The 18,860-nt window shown below is 36.8% G+C and overlaps 1 protein-coding gene across 6 annotated transcripts in view; it reads left to right on the forward strand.

The window, feature by feature from the left end:
- The window catches only part of RANBP3L (RAN binding protein 3 like), a 35,075-nt gene that overhangs the window by 13,492 nt on the left and 2,723 nt on the right, over positions 1-18,860 (forward strand). For 3 of the 6 annotated variants that reach the window (XM_086866617.1, XM_086866618.1, XM_023944090.2), the window contains 10 exons: positions 1,020-1,094; positions 2,842-2,916; positions 3,558-3,682; positions 4,177-4,280; positions 8,459-8,579; positions 9,972-10,071; positions 11,173-11,303; positions 12,221-12,341; positions 12,876-13,018; positions 14,400-14,589. In XM_086866617.1, the coding sequence (XP_086722743.1) occupies positions 1,020-1,094; positions 2,842-2,916; positions 3,558-3,682; positions 4,177-4,280; positions 8,459-8,579; positions 9,972-10,071; positions 11,173-11,303; positions 12,221-12,341; positions 12,876-13,018; positions 14,400-14,589 (1,185 nt within the window). Of the gene's footprint in view, positions 1-1,019; positions 1,095-2,841; positions 2,917-3,557; positions 3,683-4,176; positions 4,281-8,458; positions 8,580-9,971; positions 10,072-11,172; positions 11,304-12,220; positions 12,342-12,875; positions 13,019-14,399; positions 14,590-15,608; positions 16,328-17,777; positions 17,821-18,860 lie in introns of those variants that run through there. The other 3 variants (XM_023944088.2, XM_023944089.2, XM_023944091.2) reach the window with 3 other exon arrangements.

An 18,860-nucleotide genomic window follows, 5' to 3' on the forward strand; every position in this document is an offset into this window, starting at 1 on the left:
ACTTCCAGTCATGTTTTAATTGGAGTTCTGTATTTTCATCTGGTAAAGAAAAGAATGAATTCCCCCATCTAAGAAATGTTTCTGCATTATAGGCATGCTGAAAGTCATGAAAACTTAAACGTTAATACTTCCTGGTAACTTCCAATAAATACCTTTTAAATTAAAAATGCATTATTTTTTCCATACTTACATAATTCTACAAAAAGTAGTGGAAAATATATAAATTTTGTATCATTTTCTTGAGCTGCTCACACAGTCAAGGGAGGATGAAGTCAAGAAAGGAATTACCTCCCTGGCTTGTGGAAGAGATCAGTGTTTCCTGGGCAATCCTTAAAAATGTAAAGCAGTTTCCAGGAAGGGCCCTTCCTTCCAGCCAAGAGCTGACTGAGAAGGTCCATTAAGGACTGCGTATTGTTTCCATGGGAAAAGAACACAAATCACAGAGGCTACTGTGCAGAAGGACTGATCTGTTTTTTACAATCTTTATTTAACATATGGATGGTACCAGAAAGGTACTTTTGAATTCAGGCATTAATAAATGTACAGTGCATTTTGTTTTAATTACATCTGAATGTACCTAAGAGGACTTAAGATAGGCTAAGTTTGGTTTACTCTGAAAGTTAAACTAGGATAGATATGCTAGGAATTTAAGGGCATGCCTATACCAAAAGAATTAGAGTGCAGGAAGAAGCTGGAGTGTTTTCCCTCTTGCCTGCCCACACTGTTTAAGTCACAGGTCACTGTCTGTCTCTGTTTTGAACATTTCCACCTGGCAGTCTCTAGGACAGAGCTGTTACAGAGAAGATTAACTGTGTACCTGAGCCAGGCTGTGCTGCTTGGCCTCAGAATCCTCCTGGGATCAGCAGCATAGACATAACCTAGTCTGCTTCAAAAAATGGTGGGTAGCAGATAGTAATTTATTCTACTGTCAATGAAAGCATGACATCAGCCTGGATAACCTAAAACAGGTCTTTTTTATTCTCCAAACAAGTGATAATTTCAGTCTTTTATTCTTTTAGATACAGCTCTCACACAGAAAAGAGGGAGATCATCTTCGTTTAACATCCTTCCAAGTTTTCCTCCCTCCCAGACAGGTAAATAAAAATAAATATTCCTGTAGAAAAGAAGGTATTAGCTAAAATAAAGATGTGTGCAGAAATGCTTTTTCTGCAATTGTGTTGGACTAGTCTGGTATTTAGATGGGAGAAAGGAGTGTTTTGGAAGGAGGTTTTGTTGCAGTTGAACAGAAGATGAGATTAACAGAATCCTCTGGCACAGGGGTGGAATCTGAGTAATTTAAAACCATGCATTTACAGAGTGTGATATAAATTATACTTCAAAAAACAAGATGAAGTTACAGTAATTACATTAATAATTTGCTTGCAATATAATGGTGATGGTTCCTACGGGAATATAATTTTCTAGCCTAAGAACTGTCTTCCACCTAACCAGGGACACAAGGAATATCCTCACTCTTAGCACTAACAGGAACAATGGAGTAATCTCAAATCCTAGCCTACATCTCTTACCAGAGACAGGTTCTTGACAGATGCTGGTGATTTCTAAACAATCATAAGAGTTCACAGCATTTTAATAGCAGCAAAACATGCTCTTGGAATGAAAAATTGGTGGTTTTATGTAGTGTTATCAGTTGTGCCATTTCACAGGACATGGTACATGTGTGGCATCCCACCCTTAAGGGGAAGACAGCACCCAAGATTTGTAGGTGGTCATGGTGGAAAGGAATGAGAGAAGTCAGAGGTCCTGCAAAAGCTTAAAAAGTTTTACTGGTAAATGACACACTTGGCATGAAAACTGGTTATAAGTCCTGATTTCCTATTATAAGCACATGGAGGTGGATTTTGGATGAGGGGGTAAGGTGAAAGGGAAGCGAGAGAATTAAAGAGGACTAAAGAGAAGAGAGAAAGCAAGAAAGAGAGAAAAAGAGATCACCAGTCTTGGTTCCAGCATCAGCATCAGTCTGGCTGAAGGCGTGTGCAGGATCCTGGGGCACACACTCTGGCTTCATGGGGGTACCTTTATATAAAAGGGTTTTCCCACCCTGGAAATAAGTTTCTCTCTTTTTATGCAAATCAGTTCTCATGTGCAGTTCATTCTTTCTGGAAATGGATCAGAGGCTTTGGGGGTCTTAGGTGGTCTTGACGCCCCCACAGTCCATGCCCACATCTTGGCATCATTCCTGCTGTGCTTACGGGTGTCCTGGAAGAGTGCTGCCCTACCTCTCTGTGGCCCCTTCTCCAGCCACATCCTGCACTTTCTCACAGTGAAAGTCCTTGGCTGGCTCCACAGCTATTCAGATATCAGTGACATACACATTGCCACCCTTACTTCCTAGGCTTCTACAACAGGGTTGCCATCACCTTCTCACTGGTGTTTGATATCTTTACTAAAACAGTGAAAGCATCAATAGTGCACCTGCATCATTCTAGTAAGTTATGAAGGCCTTTTTAGCAGAACAGGACAGGTACATTTATTTATTTATTCCCATGAATTTGGGCCTCAGTTAATCATCTTAAAAATGCCTAAAACTCGACCAGATAGCATTGGTATTTCAATGTTTATACAAAACAGGAACACCTAGTTTTAAAAGATGAAGAAAGATTTTGCATTTAAAACATTCATTAATATCCAAAAGACTGTGGAAAAATCTGCCCACCTGTAAAAACTGAGACAGTAACAGTTATCTTGGAGATCTTTTTGGATGGGTATGTTGGAATGTTGCTCAGGTACTACCAAAACATGGAAGGGTTTACAGAAATACTAATTAATGGTTAAAATTTGGGTTTACTCATAATTCAATTTTAAATTCCTTTTCTGTAGTAAAGAAGAATAACATATTCATGACCTCAGCTCTTCTTCAAAGAAATCCTGACATCATCAAAACTACAAGAGAAGGTAACTGTCAATGTAATATTTATTCACTGTAGTTCCACAAAGACATTCTTTAGAGATATGTAAGACAAGAAAAGAACAACTCTTTTCTGTACTGATTGATAGGCTAGGTATCTTTATGCAGCTCATAACTTACTTGTTTGACAGTGTAAATGTCCTGTGAACCCTGGTCTGAGCATCTGCTCTGACTGCTAATTTCCTGAGTGGACTGAATATTGAAATGTGAAATTCCACATTTCTAACTGAATACCTCTGCTCCTGGAGAAGGCAATGGAAAAACCTCTCGGCATCTGAAGATACAGAATTAAATCTGAAATGCCAGAAGACATATCCAAAACAAAACAATAAAAGGATAAAGAGATACTAAAATAGATAAATACAAATATATTTTATAATACAAATAAGAATGTTTATGTACATAGCACATGACTGTTTTTATCCTGATAGGATAACACATTGGTTTCACTTCAGAGTTGTGTATTTTAGAAACCATCAGAATTTTTCGGAATATGAAGCAAGTAAACAACAGTAAATGTTATTTAAAAATGTTTAGAAACTTTCAGTTAAGAGACAAGACATATAGGTATGAATTAGATGTGAAGAAAAAGTATATGTTTAAATATTTTGTCTTTGTATTTTGCAAGGATCCTTGTCACCAAGTCAATTGTGGAATGTCATTAGACCTGCCACTTTACAGCCCCCACAAGCCCTGACCTGTCCTGAAATTCCTGTAGTATCTCTATTGACTAAGAAAGAAGCATGTGTTCAGGTAAAAAGAAAAATAATTTTACTGGAGCTCAAATTAAGGAAAAAAAAAAACCCAAACAAACACGAAACAAACCAGTGCTGTTTTAAAGCAATTAATTATTCCACTGCGTGATTTTCAGGAAAGTTCCCATGTAAGTTTCAGTGGAATTGATGTATCACTGATGTGGTGTGAAATGTTAAACTCATGCTGACTGCGTTTGAAAAATCATCTCTTCTCTGCAACCTGTCTTATGTTTCTGATATCAGGGTCCTGTGGGAAAATCAGCTTTGGGTGTTCTGGATTTTGTTTATTTAGAAAGTGAGATTTTAGTATTTAAATTGAGGGCACTGGCTTAGTACACAGTTGGAGGAAGCTCTGCCAACTACCACATCTATTATCTATATCTGTATCTCTCTGTCTATCTATATACCTTAGTGACTCTGGATTCTAGCAGATCTGTTAATAGCAGAAAATATACTATCTCTAATTAATCCATTTGATTTTATTATTTCTAGATATCTGAAGACAGCTCTTATTCATCAGCTGAGAATTCATTAAATTCCAAAACTGCAGTGGGGTCATCTACTACCATGAATCTTTCTAGCTCTCAAAAAACACAGTAAGATTTTATTATATTTCTACATCATCTTGTCACTTGGCTGATGGCACGCCTTTCCATCATCTATGTCTAACATGGTACTAAGCCCATCCTATCTGCACCCACACAGGGCTCAGTGGTGTGTTTGGTGCAAAGATTTGTGTCTACTACATGAGCTTCATATGCCATAAAAAAATTGACTCCTAACTGCAGTTAATCTCTGCAGGACAGATGGTTTCTCACTAGCAACCAAGCTGGAAACTGTTTTGGTTTGTCATCTTTCTTTTGACTGCATGTCTGCTGCATCTCATCAAAAAGGTGCAGAGAAACTCAGGAAATATCATTCTTTTGAGGAGTTACCAGTATATCTTAGCGTATTGGACATGAGGCATAAAGAAAAAAATACAGGATTGATTTGGAGGACCAGTTGAATGCTGCCATTGATGCTCTACTTTCATTCACAAAGTAGAATTTCTGGCACAAAAAGTCATCTGTGGTGACTGTGTTAGGCTAGCATTTTGTGCAGGACAGACTTCAGAATTTCTGTGAGGAAGCTGACATCCTTGCACTAGGATGTTTCCCCATCCTCTTGACACTGTATGTGATGGAAAGAACCCCATTCTTGGAGATAATCAGAATCTGACTAAGAAAGCTTGTGTCATAAGTGGCAGAAGTACAATGCCAAGAAAACACTGGCTTCTGGTCATATATTCAACTTTGCACAAGGTTTTGTTTGGGAAACAGAGAGGTTTCAAAGTCAGCACTGAGAAGTCATACTGGGGCAAAAGTAGGCTATTAGCTCCCTCTCTGGGGACTGACTCAGGAGAACTCTAGGTCTCTGGTTGTCTTGTGGTATTAATACTGCTTGCTGATGTAGATGAGGTTTATTTACGTGGAAGTCATAAGCATCAGGAATACACCTGGTATCACTTTTGATAAGAGAATGACTATTCAAAATTGCTAGGACCACAGATAATAGATTTATAATGTTGCCTAATTCCACTCCTACCCAAGGAGGGCATAGAAAATGTCAATTGCAAATGAGTCTGTGCTACCCTTCTACAGGGCTAGATGGACCACAGATAAAAGTTGGGATGCACAGTGCCAAGGTTCTGAGGAGGCAAGGGATTTTTAGATGCACAAACAACTTATATTCTTAATCCTTATCAACAAAAAGAACAAAAAGAAAGGGACGATGCTCACTGTGATTTTGGAAAAACTAACAGCAACATTTAATGCTGTTGTGATGCCCTCTGAGGACAACATGTAGCCACAAAGCACAGTGGTTTTTTAGCAGAATCTGAATGATGGTAATACATGTATTTGAAAACCTAAATCAGTTGCTGTTGATACTTTAAATTTATTTACCTTCTGTTAGCTGCACAATATCTAGGAAATGACTGGTGAATGACTTTCTCTTGTGAATAGAGAAATGCAACACAGTGATTCAGTGCCAACAAGTTAACTTAAAGGTACTTATGGTATTTCTTTCCCTTGTCTTTTTTTTCCACAAACACCCTGCCTGGAGTGTTTGTGCCTCATAAATTCTATATATCAAATACTAGTTCTATCACAATCATGGTAAATGTTGGTTTCTTTGATAGTTGAAAACTAATTTAAATACAGCTAGGTGCTTTCTACACTTCTGAGATTGCAGGAGGATGTAAGTGCCATTCTTCAGATCCACATTAAGTGACTGATGCTGTAAAAATACTTTGGTAAAATCCTTCTGGCATAGCTGTTTTCTCATCAATAATAAGAAAATTACGTTATTAGACTCCGCATACATGCTGAACAGTAAATGAACATTGCAGCCAGACCTCCTCATTGCTAAGAAAACAACTTTTTAGGTTTGCTTTTAGCTTTCAATCAAGGGATATTTATAAAATAAAATGAGAGAGCTGCAACAGCAGGGATTGCTTCGCCTGCAGACATCTCTCTCACTTTTGCTCCTCTTCCACTTCTTCATGTCTCAATTATATGATTCATATGAATCATATGAAAGATGAGTGAAAATATCTTGTTATCCAACTGCAGTTGCTGCAGCTGTCCATGTTCCATGAAGCCACTCATTTTCATTTCCTGGCTTGACTATAATAATGAACTGGAAAGGAAAAAATTTCAGTTTCTTGATTCTGATTAAAAGCTTGGAAAGCTTGTGTCATAAGTGGCAGAAATACAACAGTAGGAAAACACAGGCTTGCAATCACATCAAGTCAACGTTGCACAAGGATTTTCTTGGAAAACTGAAAGGGTTTGAGGCCATTACTGGAACTGGCCGCTACTGAAACCTTTTTGGACAGTCTGAGAAGGCCAGCACCTGAATCTATTCCCCCCTCATAATCCCATGTGAGTGCTTTATCCATATTTCTCCTCTGGTTGTTCCTTGTTAGTGATCATTCCCTGATATCAGCGACTGTGTTTTGTATCTCCATGACAATGCCATCCCTGGGGCAAGGACACTTTGTGTCCCTGACAGTGCATCCCTGGAAAGAACACTTTGTTCTTGCCATGCAGCAACATAAGGCTGTTGAGGTTTTAATAACATTTTAAGGCTGGCACTTCCAGTAAACTTTCTCTTAAAAGAAAGATCATGTAGTGATTAATTTTTCTTACATTTCTGAATATAATCAAAACTATTTCCCGCATTTTTTCTTAGAAATAAGCCTCTAATTCTTTTGGGGCGTTGTCCTTAAGCTGTCCTTGGAGCAACCTAGAAGTAGTAGCTGAAATGTCACTACAAAAATTGGTTAAATTCCAGTGAATTTTAGTGAAGGCTGTGTTTAAGGATAAAAAACTCATTAACACACATGAACTACAGATTCCCTGTTCATGGCCCAAAACATGCATAGAGGCTTTCAAGACTGAAAAGACAAGTATTTTCTGATTTCTCTGTTTTGCCCCTCGTCTTAGCAACACATCAAGCACAAGAATGCTAAGGAATATTTTTCTCATTAAGTGTAAGATTGAGAGAGGTAGTACACTGTAAGCCCTTCATTCTTGAAGAGATTTCAAGCACACTGTAGTTGTGAACAGAGAAACTGTGTTTTAGAGGCAATTATCAAAATTCTGCCAACAAACCGAGTTAATTAACAGGAATATCTTCTACATGACATATGTTAAGCCCTCCCAAGGGTGATAAATACTGTGAAACAGAAGTGGTGCTGAAGTATGCAGTTTGTGACACAGTATCAGGTTGCCTTCCTGCCAAGTCATCCTTCTGGAACAAAAAGTGAAAAGAACTTGCATGGTTTTGCCTATGCCAGCAAGACATGCAGGATTAAACTCTACAGAAAGCATAAACAACCTATTACCCCTTTTGTAAAAAAAACCCAAAAACCCTAAACAAAGCAAAACCAAAACCAAACCAGCAGCAGGAACAACAGGAACAACCAAAACAGCAGCAGCAGGAACAACTTCCACATACAGGAGTTTACAAGGACTTTTCTAGTGACTTTTACAAAAAATGAAATTTGGTAATTTAAAGTGGCTACATAATTAGCAGGTCAAATCACAATTCTACTTGTATATAATATTCTTGAATGTAATCTCTAAAATACATTTGGCCAGTACCAAAGGATTGCAAATCTCGAGTTCTTGTCTCATTTTATAATTATATCTATGGAACAATTAATTGAAAAATGGAAACACTTTACTTTCCTGTTTTACTTATACCTCATCTTAAGCAATCTGCTATCATATCTATACATTTTTTCAGTATTTTTGTGTGTATGTGAATACATTGCCTCCCTGCCCTTCCAAGAAGTAAGGAGGATGACCAAGGAGTCCCTGTAAGGCACCAGAGTGTACATCATTCTGCAAAGTACTGGAGCTGCAGGAACTTGGAAGGATAGCTGTTAACTGTTAGTAGTCCCTTGGAGGAGCAAAATGAAACGGAAACAAAAGTAACTCATTAAGATTTCTGGAGTAAGACACTTCCCTGAGGAGAAGTGGCATGTTGTTTTGCTGCTTGTTCTTTGTTCTTAAGGAATATCCTCAATAATCTTAATGAAATATGGTGTGATACTCTGTTGCTTTTGTGAAATGTCCCATAGAGAATATTCTCAGATTCTCTTAAAGAATTTGTCTGATTCCTTACGTGATTACATTTTTGTTATTCTTTAATGTTAGATGTGGTGAATCTTTAAAGTGCCATGAATAGTTCCAAATCACATTCTTACGTTATTTTGTTCCCACAGAAGTCAGTTGCTCAAAGAAAGAAGTGTACAAAACAGCAGCAATTCTGATTTTGTCTTTGGGGAAAACATGGTTGAAAGAGTTTTGGTTGGATCTGCACATGCTGGCAGACTTTTTATCAAGGTCAGTGTACTTAAGAGCGTAATTACTTTTTCAGATATTGATTTTTTTTGAGGTCCTACTCCTTTCAAAGATGTGACTAAATATGGTTCCAATGTCTCTAGAGGAAAAAATATCTGAGAATGTGCGGCCGGAGGGGTAGGCATTCTTACCTTGACCACCCTAGACAGACTCTTTAATTACTAATGCATACCAACATGCACTTCTGGTTTGCTTTTGACTTGAAAAAGAGTTTTTTGTCTATTCCATAGAAAGTGTAACACCCACAATGTAAGATAAAAGAATGTGGCTCCTACTGCTCTGATAACTTCCATCGTAACTGTAGGATACCTGAAGGGAGCCTACAAGTAAGGTGAAGAGAGACTGTTTACAGGAGCACAGAGTGACAGGACAATGGGAAATGGCTTCAAAGTGAAGGACAGTAGGTTTAGGTTCAACATTAGGAAGAAATTATTCTCTTTGAGGGTGGCAAGACCACAGGAAAACATTGCCTAGAAATGCTGTGGATGCCCCATCCTTGGAGGTCAGCAAGGGTGACCATCCAAGGCCAGGCTGGATGGGGCTCTGAGCAACCTGGTCTAATAAAGCTGTCCCTTCCCATGGCAGAGAGGTTGGAACCAGATGATCTTTAAGGTCTCTTTCAATCCAAACCAGTCTGTGATTCTGTGATAAGTAAGTATAAGGGAAAAATTGGATACCAATCCTAGTGTCCATGTTAATGCGTATTGTGCATGCTTGTGAGGCAGCTTAAGTCCTGAAGGACTCTAGGACAAAAGAATGGTTCCCAAGCTGAGGAGCACACCATTGAAAATGGAACTGAAATTCAGTTTTCAGTTGAAGTAGGATAAAAACTGTGCTCAAATGCCGGATAAAAGGCTTGGCAACCATCGGTTTGGGCTATGACTTCTGGCCAAGATTTATTTATAAGGTATCAGTTGAGCCACTGAGCATTTTCAGGAGCCGCAAGCATTTATTTAGACATGGCTGAGAAAATTTATCTGCAAAACTGAAGGTTATATAAAGTTTCCAGTCCTCTGAGGTCAAGTTTGTGGTGTCTAAGAGTTTTAAACTACTCTTCTGGGACCTAGGGCTTGAACTGGAAACAAACCAGTACCTTGACATCTAAGTTCTTCAGTGGATTTAAATACTAGTCCAGGATCCACTCAAAGATGTCATTCTTCTCAGAGGAAGAATGTATGTACTGATTCTATGATAATAATATTATTTTCTGTAGAGACTGAAATTGGGTAGTTTCTAAGGTAGTTTTTACTCTGAAGCTATTAAAATTACTGATCATCAGCCTAGCATGCATTAAATGATTCAGTGTTCTGTTTGATAGAAAGTAATGTAACTATTTTTTAAATAGGAATTCTTGTTTCCTGTGTGTTTTTCTAGAGTCCTGAGAGGCATCTCAAGTCGTGTAATGAAGCTGATCCACACAAAGGAGAAATAACATCCATCTCCACAGGATCTGCTCATGTTGGGCCACAAACAAGTAAGTATACTCAGCAAACAAGCACAGTTACCTCTATTATTATGTTTCACTGTATTTTAGAGGATGTCAAATGAGTGGTGGTCAATAATTTTCATCTATTCTCAAACTATCCAGTCATGAGTAGGCTTAGAGTATGTGTCAAAATCTATATTCAAAAAGCAGCTACAGTTTGGTTTATGACATGTGAACTAGACTAACTTCAGAAAGCATGATCTGAATTAATCAAGAAAATATTACAGAGTATCATTATTTAATTCAGATTATTATTTATTGCTTGAAGAAAAAATGCAGGAACCTTTATGAATGCCTTGTGGACCACATTGTTGAATTACAATTTTAGACTGTCTGCTGCTTGCATTTTTCAAATTTTTATATAAATTGCTTTGTTATTTTGGATCATAATTGTGGGACTGAAAGTTCTATACAGACATATTTCAGGGCTTGTTTGTGATTCCAGTGTGAGATTTTCTACTAAGCAAGACATGTAAATGTAGGCTATGATGGAGTCCCCAACAGGCCCCTATTGTGAGCCTTCTTGACAAATTTTGCACTCCACTAATAAAGATGTATTAAATCCTGTGATTTATGATTTATGATCTATGTATATTCTTACAAGTAAAGAATTATAAAAATAAGGCCTTCAGAACATGTGTATAGTTATGCAAAGATACAGAGCTTTGTAACAATGTTGCTCCTTTCAAAGCTTGTCCTGTGCTCTTGACAAATATTCATTGTATATATGTCACTATTCTAATATTGGGGTATGTATACTCGGTATAACAATATATCAGATGAGTTTAATTTGGAAAATAAGCTTCTAAATATTTAGGCTTTGTTTCTGCATGTTTCTGTTTGTCCCTTGGGACAAACCTCTGCAACTATGAACAGCCCTGTTCAATTCTGTATGAGCCTTTTTAGTGAGGTATTTTGTATTCCTGCCTTTTCATTTGTTCCTTTGGCCAAAAACTTATTAATAACACTAAACAATGTCAGTGCCACAGGTATTACTGTGGTCACAGCCTGTGTACTAGTTTTGTTATCCTAAAAATATTCCTGAAATATTCCATGTATAGAAAGAATTTCTATTTTTTCCCCCTACAGAAAGAGCTCTGTTGAGGAATGCAACACTACTTGAATCAGCAGCTGCTTGTATTTCTAAGCCAGTGGAGAAAATCCTTTTAGATAAAGTTGAAGTTATAACTGGAGAAGAAGCAGAACACAATGTATTGCAGGTGTGTGTATCATAAAACCTTGATGATGAATAGTTTTGTTGTTGAAAAGAACATCTAGATCTGTTGCAGATGCAGAAATCTGAAAATAGCTTCAACTTATATTTTAAATTTTCACTTTTTTAAAGCTATGCCTCAGCTAACCCCTTTTTCTCTAAGTTGCTACTTTATTTTTCATATTATATTTGTTCATTTTGTAGACCCTTTCAGTAAGTGACTATTTCAGTGGTACTTTATAAGTATCTATACAGTATAATAGCTGTAACCAGAAGCTTAGAACTGGAAGTGATTTGAGTAAAGATAGGGTTTATGAAAAAACGTTTTTGGGAAAAAAAGAAGTGTGTTACTAAAGTAATTTGTTCTGTAGTTCAGCTAAAATAGCAATTATCTTTCCAACCTGGCAGGAGATATCTTGCCCTTTTCTTCAAAATATTATTTTCTCAGAAAATAGCAATTATGATTTTAAAATTCTTAACATTATATTATCTTTGATTAATTCCACTGTCTTGGCAGAACACAGAAGTTTTACTGTCTTTGGAGTAGTAGTCTTCTAGTAGCAGTGCTGGCATTCTGGGCTGCATAAAATTTGTAATGGGTGAGGGAGTAAGGTTGTACAACTTTTGCAACAAATTTAGCTATGCTGGTGGATATCATAGATGAAGAAGAGCTAATGAAGATGAAATCATTGAAAAAATAAACTGGGATTTATGCTGAATGTTTTCTATGATGAGAAGAGAGTTTAGCACAGATCCAGGAGCCATTTTATTTTGAATAATAATGGTTATATATCTATGTATCTACTTTTGTTCACATGCATATGAATGTATTAAAAGCCATATCATAAGTTTTATGACCATAAAGTCTTAGAGCAAATAAAACTAGCATTGACTGGCAGTTTTTATCATGTATTTCTCTTTCAGATAAACTGCAAGCTCTTTGTATTTAATAAGCTTTCTTTAACCTGGACTGAAAGAGGCAGAGGATCCCTGAGGCTTAATGACACTTCTAGCAATAAGCATGGAATGTTGCAGTCAAGGCTAAGTACGAATTAAATAATGAAATACCCCATACAGAAAACGCCAAATAACTTGTCCTATTGTTGACCAGTGTTTATTTTAGAACATTTTAATCTGAGAATATTGTTATATTTAAGTCAAGTTGCTGAGAATCTTTTTACCTTATAAAGTTCTCTGTGTAACAGACTGAGGAACTGGACTCAAATATATTGTTAGGTTCTGAGTACTTCTCTGCTGCACAGTGCCTTCAGCTGTCACCAGTCTAACAGTTTGCTCTTTGTTAGATCTGCTTTTTCAGCAACACTATTTCAAGACTCTTTTGGAATGTTCTTACTGTGCTGTCACTTTTTTGTACTGTACTGAACAGTTGCAGCAGATTATTTTCTGTGTGTGCCAGACATGTTGAAAGAAACTAACATATTTGGATATTAAAAAGATAAAAATATCACTATATCAGGGTTTTAGACCAAATTAAAAATAATAATTGTTGAAAATATTAGTTGTTTACAAGTGCTGGAGAAAACAGCTGCAGCTTATCATATTAACCTTCTTATTTTAGTTATGCGAAATCAAGGTAGCTTGAGACTGATTCTCAACACCCAACTCTGGGAACAAATGGTTATAAAAAGAGCAAACAGAAAGAGCCTGTGCTTCACTGCAACAGATCAAGAGGACCATTCTGTTCAAGTATTTCTAACTCAGGTAAGTAGGAGACAACAGGTCCACCCAAAACCCCACCTCATTTAGAATTCTGAAGGGTTGCTGAAGCTTAGTTTTAGCAAATGGCGTTCATGCTCTATCAGACTATACACAGCTTAGATGTTACATGGCTTTTATTATGGAATGCATTAGAATGGTATTTCAAAGCAACAGGTGTGATGATATGATCTGGCCTTAAGACAGACATTTCCAGACTATGGTTCACATACCACCAATGGAATGGCTATCATTCCAGTAATATGCAGTAATAGCTCTTTTTTAATGGAGCAATACACTGACAATTTCTTCACAGGTAGTTGCAATTTTGTAAGTTACTCTGGTAAAAGGCAGCAGCTTTCTGCCATAGTTCTCAACACAGCACTTGCAATGAATCCATCCAGTGTAGGACCTCCATTTCTCACTTGAGGGCATACGGAGTTTCAATATCACTGTGTGTAAGACAAGACAATAGTCTTGGGAACCCTTGTTTTCTCCAATAAGGGCTAACTTGGAGGTGGAAAAATCCTGGACTTGCAAATAAATAGCACATACGTCCCAAGTTGAGAAGTGAAAGCATCCAAATGAGTTTAAGGATGTTTACAGTTTCCCCAGTAGATCTTTCTAGGAAGGATTCAGCTTGCTGGGAAAGAAAAATAAATTATAATTTCCAGGAAGTATCACGTGTCACACACAAGCAAAGCACCATACACTGTCTATGGGGCTGTTAAGTCTGTCACTTCCTGACAGGGACTGACTTACCTATGGCTGTGCTGGACTGCTGTTCTGCATGTGAGAATTATGAATGTCCTGATTTCCAGGGGTGCTGCACTGTTTTCATAGAGTGTGTAATTCACATTTTGTAAATTTTTCTTGTCACTACTGGGCAGTAAAAATAGACATGTATGAGGAAATCACGATATATGAGATCTATATGGGTGTGGCAAGGGTTGCAGGAAGCTGCTTCTGCAGTCACTGAGGAGGATGGTACCCATCCCTGTACATGCAGTATCCACCTGGCGACTGTACATATTAACATGTCAGTGCATTCTCACTTGTAGAATCAAACTCAGGAATCATCTGAAATATCAGGTACTCCATACAAACTGAGCTGTTCTTCAGGGAAAGTAATTTTTAAGCTTATGTTCCTTGTAACTACAGAGAAGATAATCAACAGCTGCATATAAAGTTCAGACCATATAAAGAAACTTCACATTATTTGTATTTACATTAATACTTGGATGTTAATTATTAAGTGTGAATCTTAAGTTGATAATTTTGATTAGAAAGGACAAAATACAACTCTTTCATTATTTTTTTAATGAAATTTTAAAAACTGAGATTTTTTTTCAGTTGATTTGGACTGTGTACATTTTATGTTCTGCAGGCAAGCTCAAAAGACACTGAACACCTGTATGCAGCAATACATCATCGCCTTGTGGCCTTGCGAAGCTTTGCTGAGCAAGAGCCAGATGCTCATCAAGTAGACACAGAGTCAGAAACAGCTTTTCAGCCATTAAACTGTGATAGTGATGATGATGATGAAGAACTAACTGAAGTGAGCAGCAATGGATCTGGTAAGCCAAAGTTTTGCTGGTAATGTGTAATCCTTTAAGGGTATTTGATTAAAGTAATGAATATTTGGCTGCTTTTTTTTTTTTTTTTTGAGCTGACTATAACTTTTTTGATACAGATGCCCCTTTTTCAGGTAGAAATAGGGTATTTCCTTTTAATATTTTGACTTATTGCTGTTAAAACATAAGCTTTTTCCAGCTCAAGTATCTACACATATTCCATAGCCATGGAATACTCTTGACAAAAGCTTGAGGTTTTACAAATCACATATTATCAAGGATTACCTATTTTTTTTTTTCAGTATATTTCGGCAGAAATTACTAGAGATATTGAGATAGTGATTTTACCTTCAGTAAGTAAAGGATGAATCCATTCACAGCAGTAACTAGCTTTTTACTAAATGCCTAGAGTACAATATGTTTACTAAGACATTTATTATGTCACATAATTTTAAAATGTCATGTAATTTAAAACATGATTCTTGATTGGCTGTAACAACTACCTTAACTAGGAAATTGGTAGGATAACATTTACACACCAGTTTTGCCAGCTTTCCTCACCATAATAAAAATGTAGGTTCCTCAGACCGAAAGATGCCACTAAATACTAAATAGATACAAGATGTTAATGCATTAATGCTTCTGTTAATGCAACTCACAACAGGGCTGCAGTCACATTTGCAGAAAGCAAGACAGAAAGAGCTATTAAGACTTAAAAGCTCTTCTATCTTGGCAAAAGACAAGTCATACTTCTGGAGCAAATTCACTGCTTGTGTCAAACTGTTACAGCAGATACAGAAGCTGCCAATTAGGTGTGATTTTTCAACAGATGGACTACATCAGTCAACTCTGAGTTGCTGCTTACAGGATTAGTTTCCCTCTGCAGCTAGGTCACATACTGTCCTTAATATTATAAATGTTCCTTTCAACAACTGTTCATCAAAAATCGAGTAATGAACAGTAACAGCTGTAAGTACTGTTTCCCTAAGGAAAAAATTTTCCTATCCCCCTCTTTATCACAGAGTCATAGAATATCCTGAATTGGAAGGGACTCTTAATGATCATCAAGTCCAGCTTCTGGCCCTGCACAGCACACCACAAGAGCCACACCATGTGTCTGCGAGCATTGTCCAAACACTTCTTGACCTCTGTCAGGCTGGTGCTGTGACCACTGCCCTGGAGAGCCCATTTCAGTGGCCAGCCACCCTCTGAGGAAGAACCCTTTCCTGATATCCAACCTAAACCTCCCCTGACACAACACCAGGCCATTCTTGTCTTGTCACTGGTCACCTCAGAGAAGAGATCAGTTTCTGCTCTCCCTCTTCCCCTCATAAGGAAGCTGAAGACAGCACTGAGGTGTCCCCTCAGTCTCCTCTTCTCCAGGGATAACAAACCTAGTGAACTCAGCTGCTCCTCATACATCTTCCCCTTAAGGCCCTTCACCATCTTGGTTATCTTCCTGATGGACTCTAATACCTTTATATCCGTCTTATATTAAGGTGGCCCAAACTGCACACAGTTTCTGGTAACTTGGAAGTTTTGGATGGAACTTCATTCCTTCCCAGAATTCCAAATGATAAAAACTCTTTCTTTTTTCAGGAAAAAAAAACAAAAAAAAAGGGGAAAGGGAATTTCAAAGCACTGTAGGAATACAGATATACAAGTTATGTATTTATTTTGATTTGCAGAGAATTCTGATACAAATACTCAGAAGGCAGCCAGCAAACAGATTCTGAAACGTGTGAGGTGTTTTTTTCTCTTGTCCTTTCAGTTTAAGCATCTGTGCCTCATTTATTCCAGTTTGTAACAACTGTTTTAACAATTCATTTCAATAGCTTTATTAATGGCTTCTAGCATTTCCTGCTTATCTTAATCTCTTCCCACAGCCACAAGGTATTAATTTGCACATATTTCAGTTATTGGTATCCAAGTCACTCTCCACCTTCAGACAATCTTACCTCAGACACTCATGATTGTCCCTGGAACTCCCTTTTAAAAAACAGAAGAATAATAGGCATTAAGGGTTTTGAATAGGAAGAGGTCAGTTTTAAATATCAGCACAGAAATGTGCACTTAGATACAAGAGAACAGATCCTGTTTTTTTTAAGAGATTGTTGGAATCTTTTAATTTTCATTCTTTTATTTTCATTGAAGAGTCTATGTGAATAAGTCATTTTCTTCTTATTGATGTAACTCAGTTTCAGAGATTGCCTCTCCTTAAGAGTATATAAATGTTTAGAAGCATAAGTCTTCAGGGACTGTTTCTTTACAAGAAATAGAAGAATTTACAAAATATGTCTGCATTTTGTTTCATTCCATTCTATTTGTTTTTTCTCACCCACCCAAGTGGTTTTCTTTTCTTAATATAGCAATTTCCTCCTTGTTAAACTGAAATCACAGTTTATGTGATGCTATGTATTTCATGACACTGTAAAAGACATGAAAAATTAGATAATTATCTTTACAGTATCTTTATAGTATCTTTATAATTATTGTCTTTAGTGCTTGAGACTCAAGAAAAAAGCAAATATGACATACATAACTGAATCATGGACATTGAAGTGATTCTGTTTATTTGCAAGAGTTTGTTGCAAGCATTCTTTACAGAAAATTCTTAATCTACATTATGTTAATGCTATATACTGACAATACATAAAGTAGTAGAGATATTTCTGTGATTTTATAAGTTCAGTATAGACAGTTATTCCAATTTTTTAAAATTCCTAGTTGAACTGTTTTACTTTCAAATAAAGATGTTAATTTCATAAAGTCCCTGAAGAAAAATCTGCTGTTCCTGATATTTTTATCACATCATATTTCACCAGTTACAGCCTGAATAGTTTTACCAACAAATTTCTCTGTAAATCTAAGTGGAAAGAAAAAGAACATTTAATATTTAAATAGATTTTGAGAGTGGATGGGATCAGTAACTCTTTGGGAAGTATTTATCTTTTCCCTCTGACTATAAAGTGAGCTGAGGAAGTGAATTTAGACTAAACAGTAAACTTCTTGTCTGACCAAAGTCAAATAAGTAAAGTACATGGGAGGTACAAGGACAGCAGCGTCAGTAGGCAAAAAAAAAGTTTTATGCGTTACTACTTATACTCCACCTCACCTGAAATTTTCTCCTAACTTCATCCTGATTGAGGGATCCTCTCTTTTGATTGAGGTGTTCTCTCGTTTTATCTTAGAAGCTATTAGAATGAATTCAAAGATTCTGGAATCTATGACTAGGTAAGTCGAAAGAAGTCTCTCCATACCCAGCCATATACTTTACAAGATAAATCACAGTGTGCAAAGACGTACATGTATCCTGTATGGATCCACAAAGAATTGAATGGATTTTGGAGACTCCTGGTATTGAGAGCCAGTAGTCTCCAAACAACAGTACTGTGTTGATCTGAGAGCCAGAGAGTATCATAATACAGAAATGGAAAAGCAAATGTATTTGGAGAAATGAAAAATATTTCCTTTTAGGGACACTTTCTGATCCACTATACATGTATTTCCCATCTCAGCTTCATTAGGACCCTCTCTTATGCTGGAGTTTACCAAGATTTAAAATGTTACAAGATCTTTCTATTTTGAAGTAAAGTACTTTTAAAGTTCTTAAAATTCTTCAGCAACACCACAGTAACTCCTGAAAAACTATATTTGTTTGGCATTTCTTGTCAATTTAATTTAAATTCTTATCAATTGTTAAGGACTACAAACTATAAAGCTAACACATACGTACCTGATAGTGATTAAAACTGAGGAAAAAGGAAAAGTTAAGAATTAACTTCTTTGTTGGAGTTTCTGTATTCTTTTCAGCAGGCACCAGTAATATCTAAAGCAGAGAAGAAAAACACTCTGTGATTGGTTTTGAATGCTCCCATACCAGAAAAGAGAAGGGGGAAAATCAGATTCAATATTCTGACAAACACAAGCTTTCATATCACCTGTAAGAGAATTAAAACTCTTAATAAAGTATCTATGGGTGACCAGATGGTAGCAGCAATTTTTAAGCAGACACTGTGATAGTGGTATTATGTGTATGATATTATTAGCCAGTTCTACCTACTTTCTGCAGATGAGTCAATGTCAGAGATTACGCACCAAAATCCCTTTCTCATAACCAATGAGCTGTTTGAAAATATGTTGAATTTCTCACAGTTTCTGAGCATCTGTAATGAAGTGTTAAGACAGTGTACCCTCCATAGAGTGAGATAATTTGCATACTGGGTACATTGCCCTACCTAGACATCAGATTCCTTAGTGTTTTTGTGCTTTTC

The sequence above is a fragment of the Cyanistes caeruleus genome, chromosome Z, assembly GCF_971803275.1.
Source record: "Cyanistes caeruleus chromosome Z, bCyaCae1.hap1.1, whole genome shotgun sequence".
Taxonomy (NCBI): Eukaryota; Metazoa; Chordata; class Aves; order Passeriformes; family Paridae; genus Cyanistes; species Cyanistes caeruleus.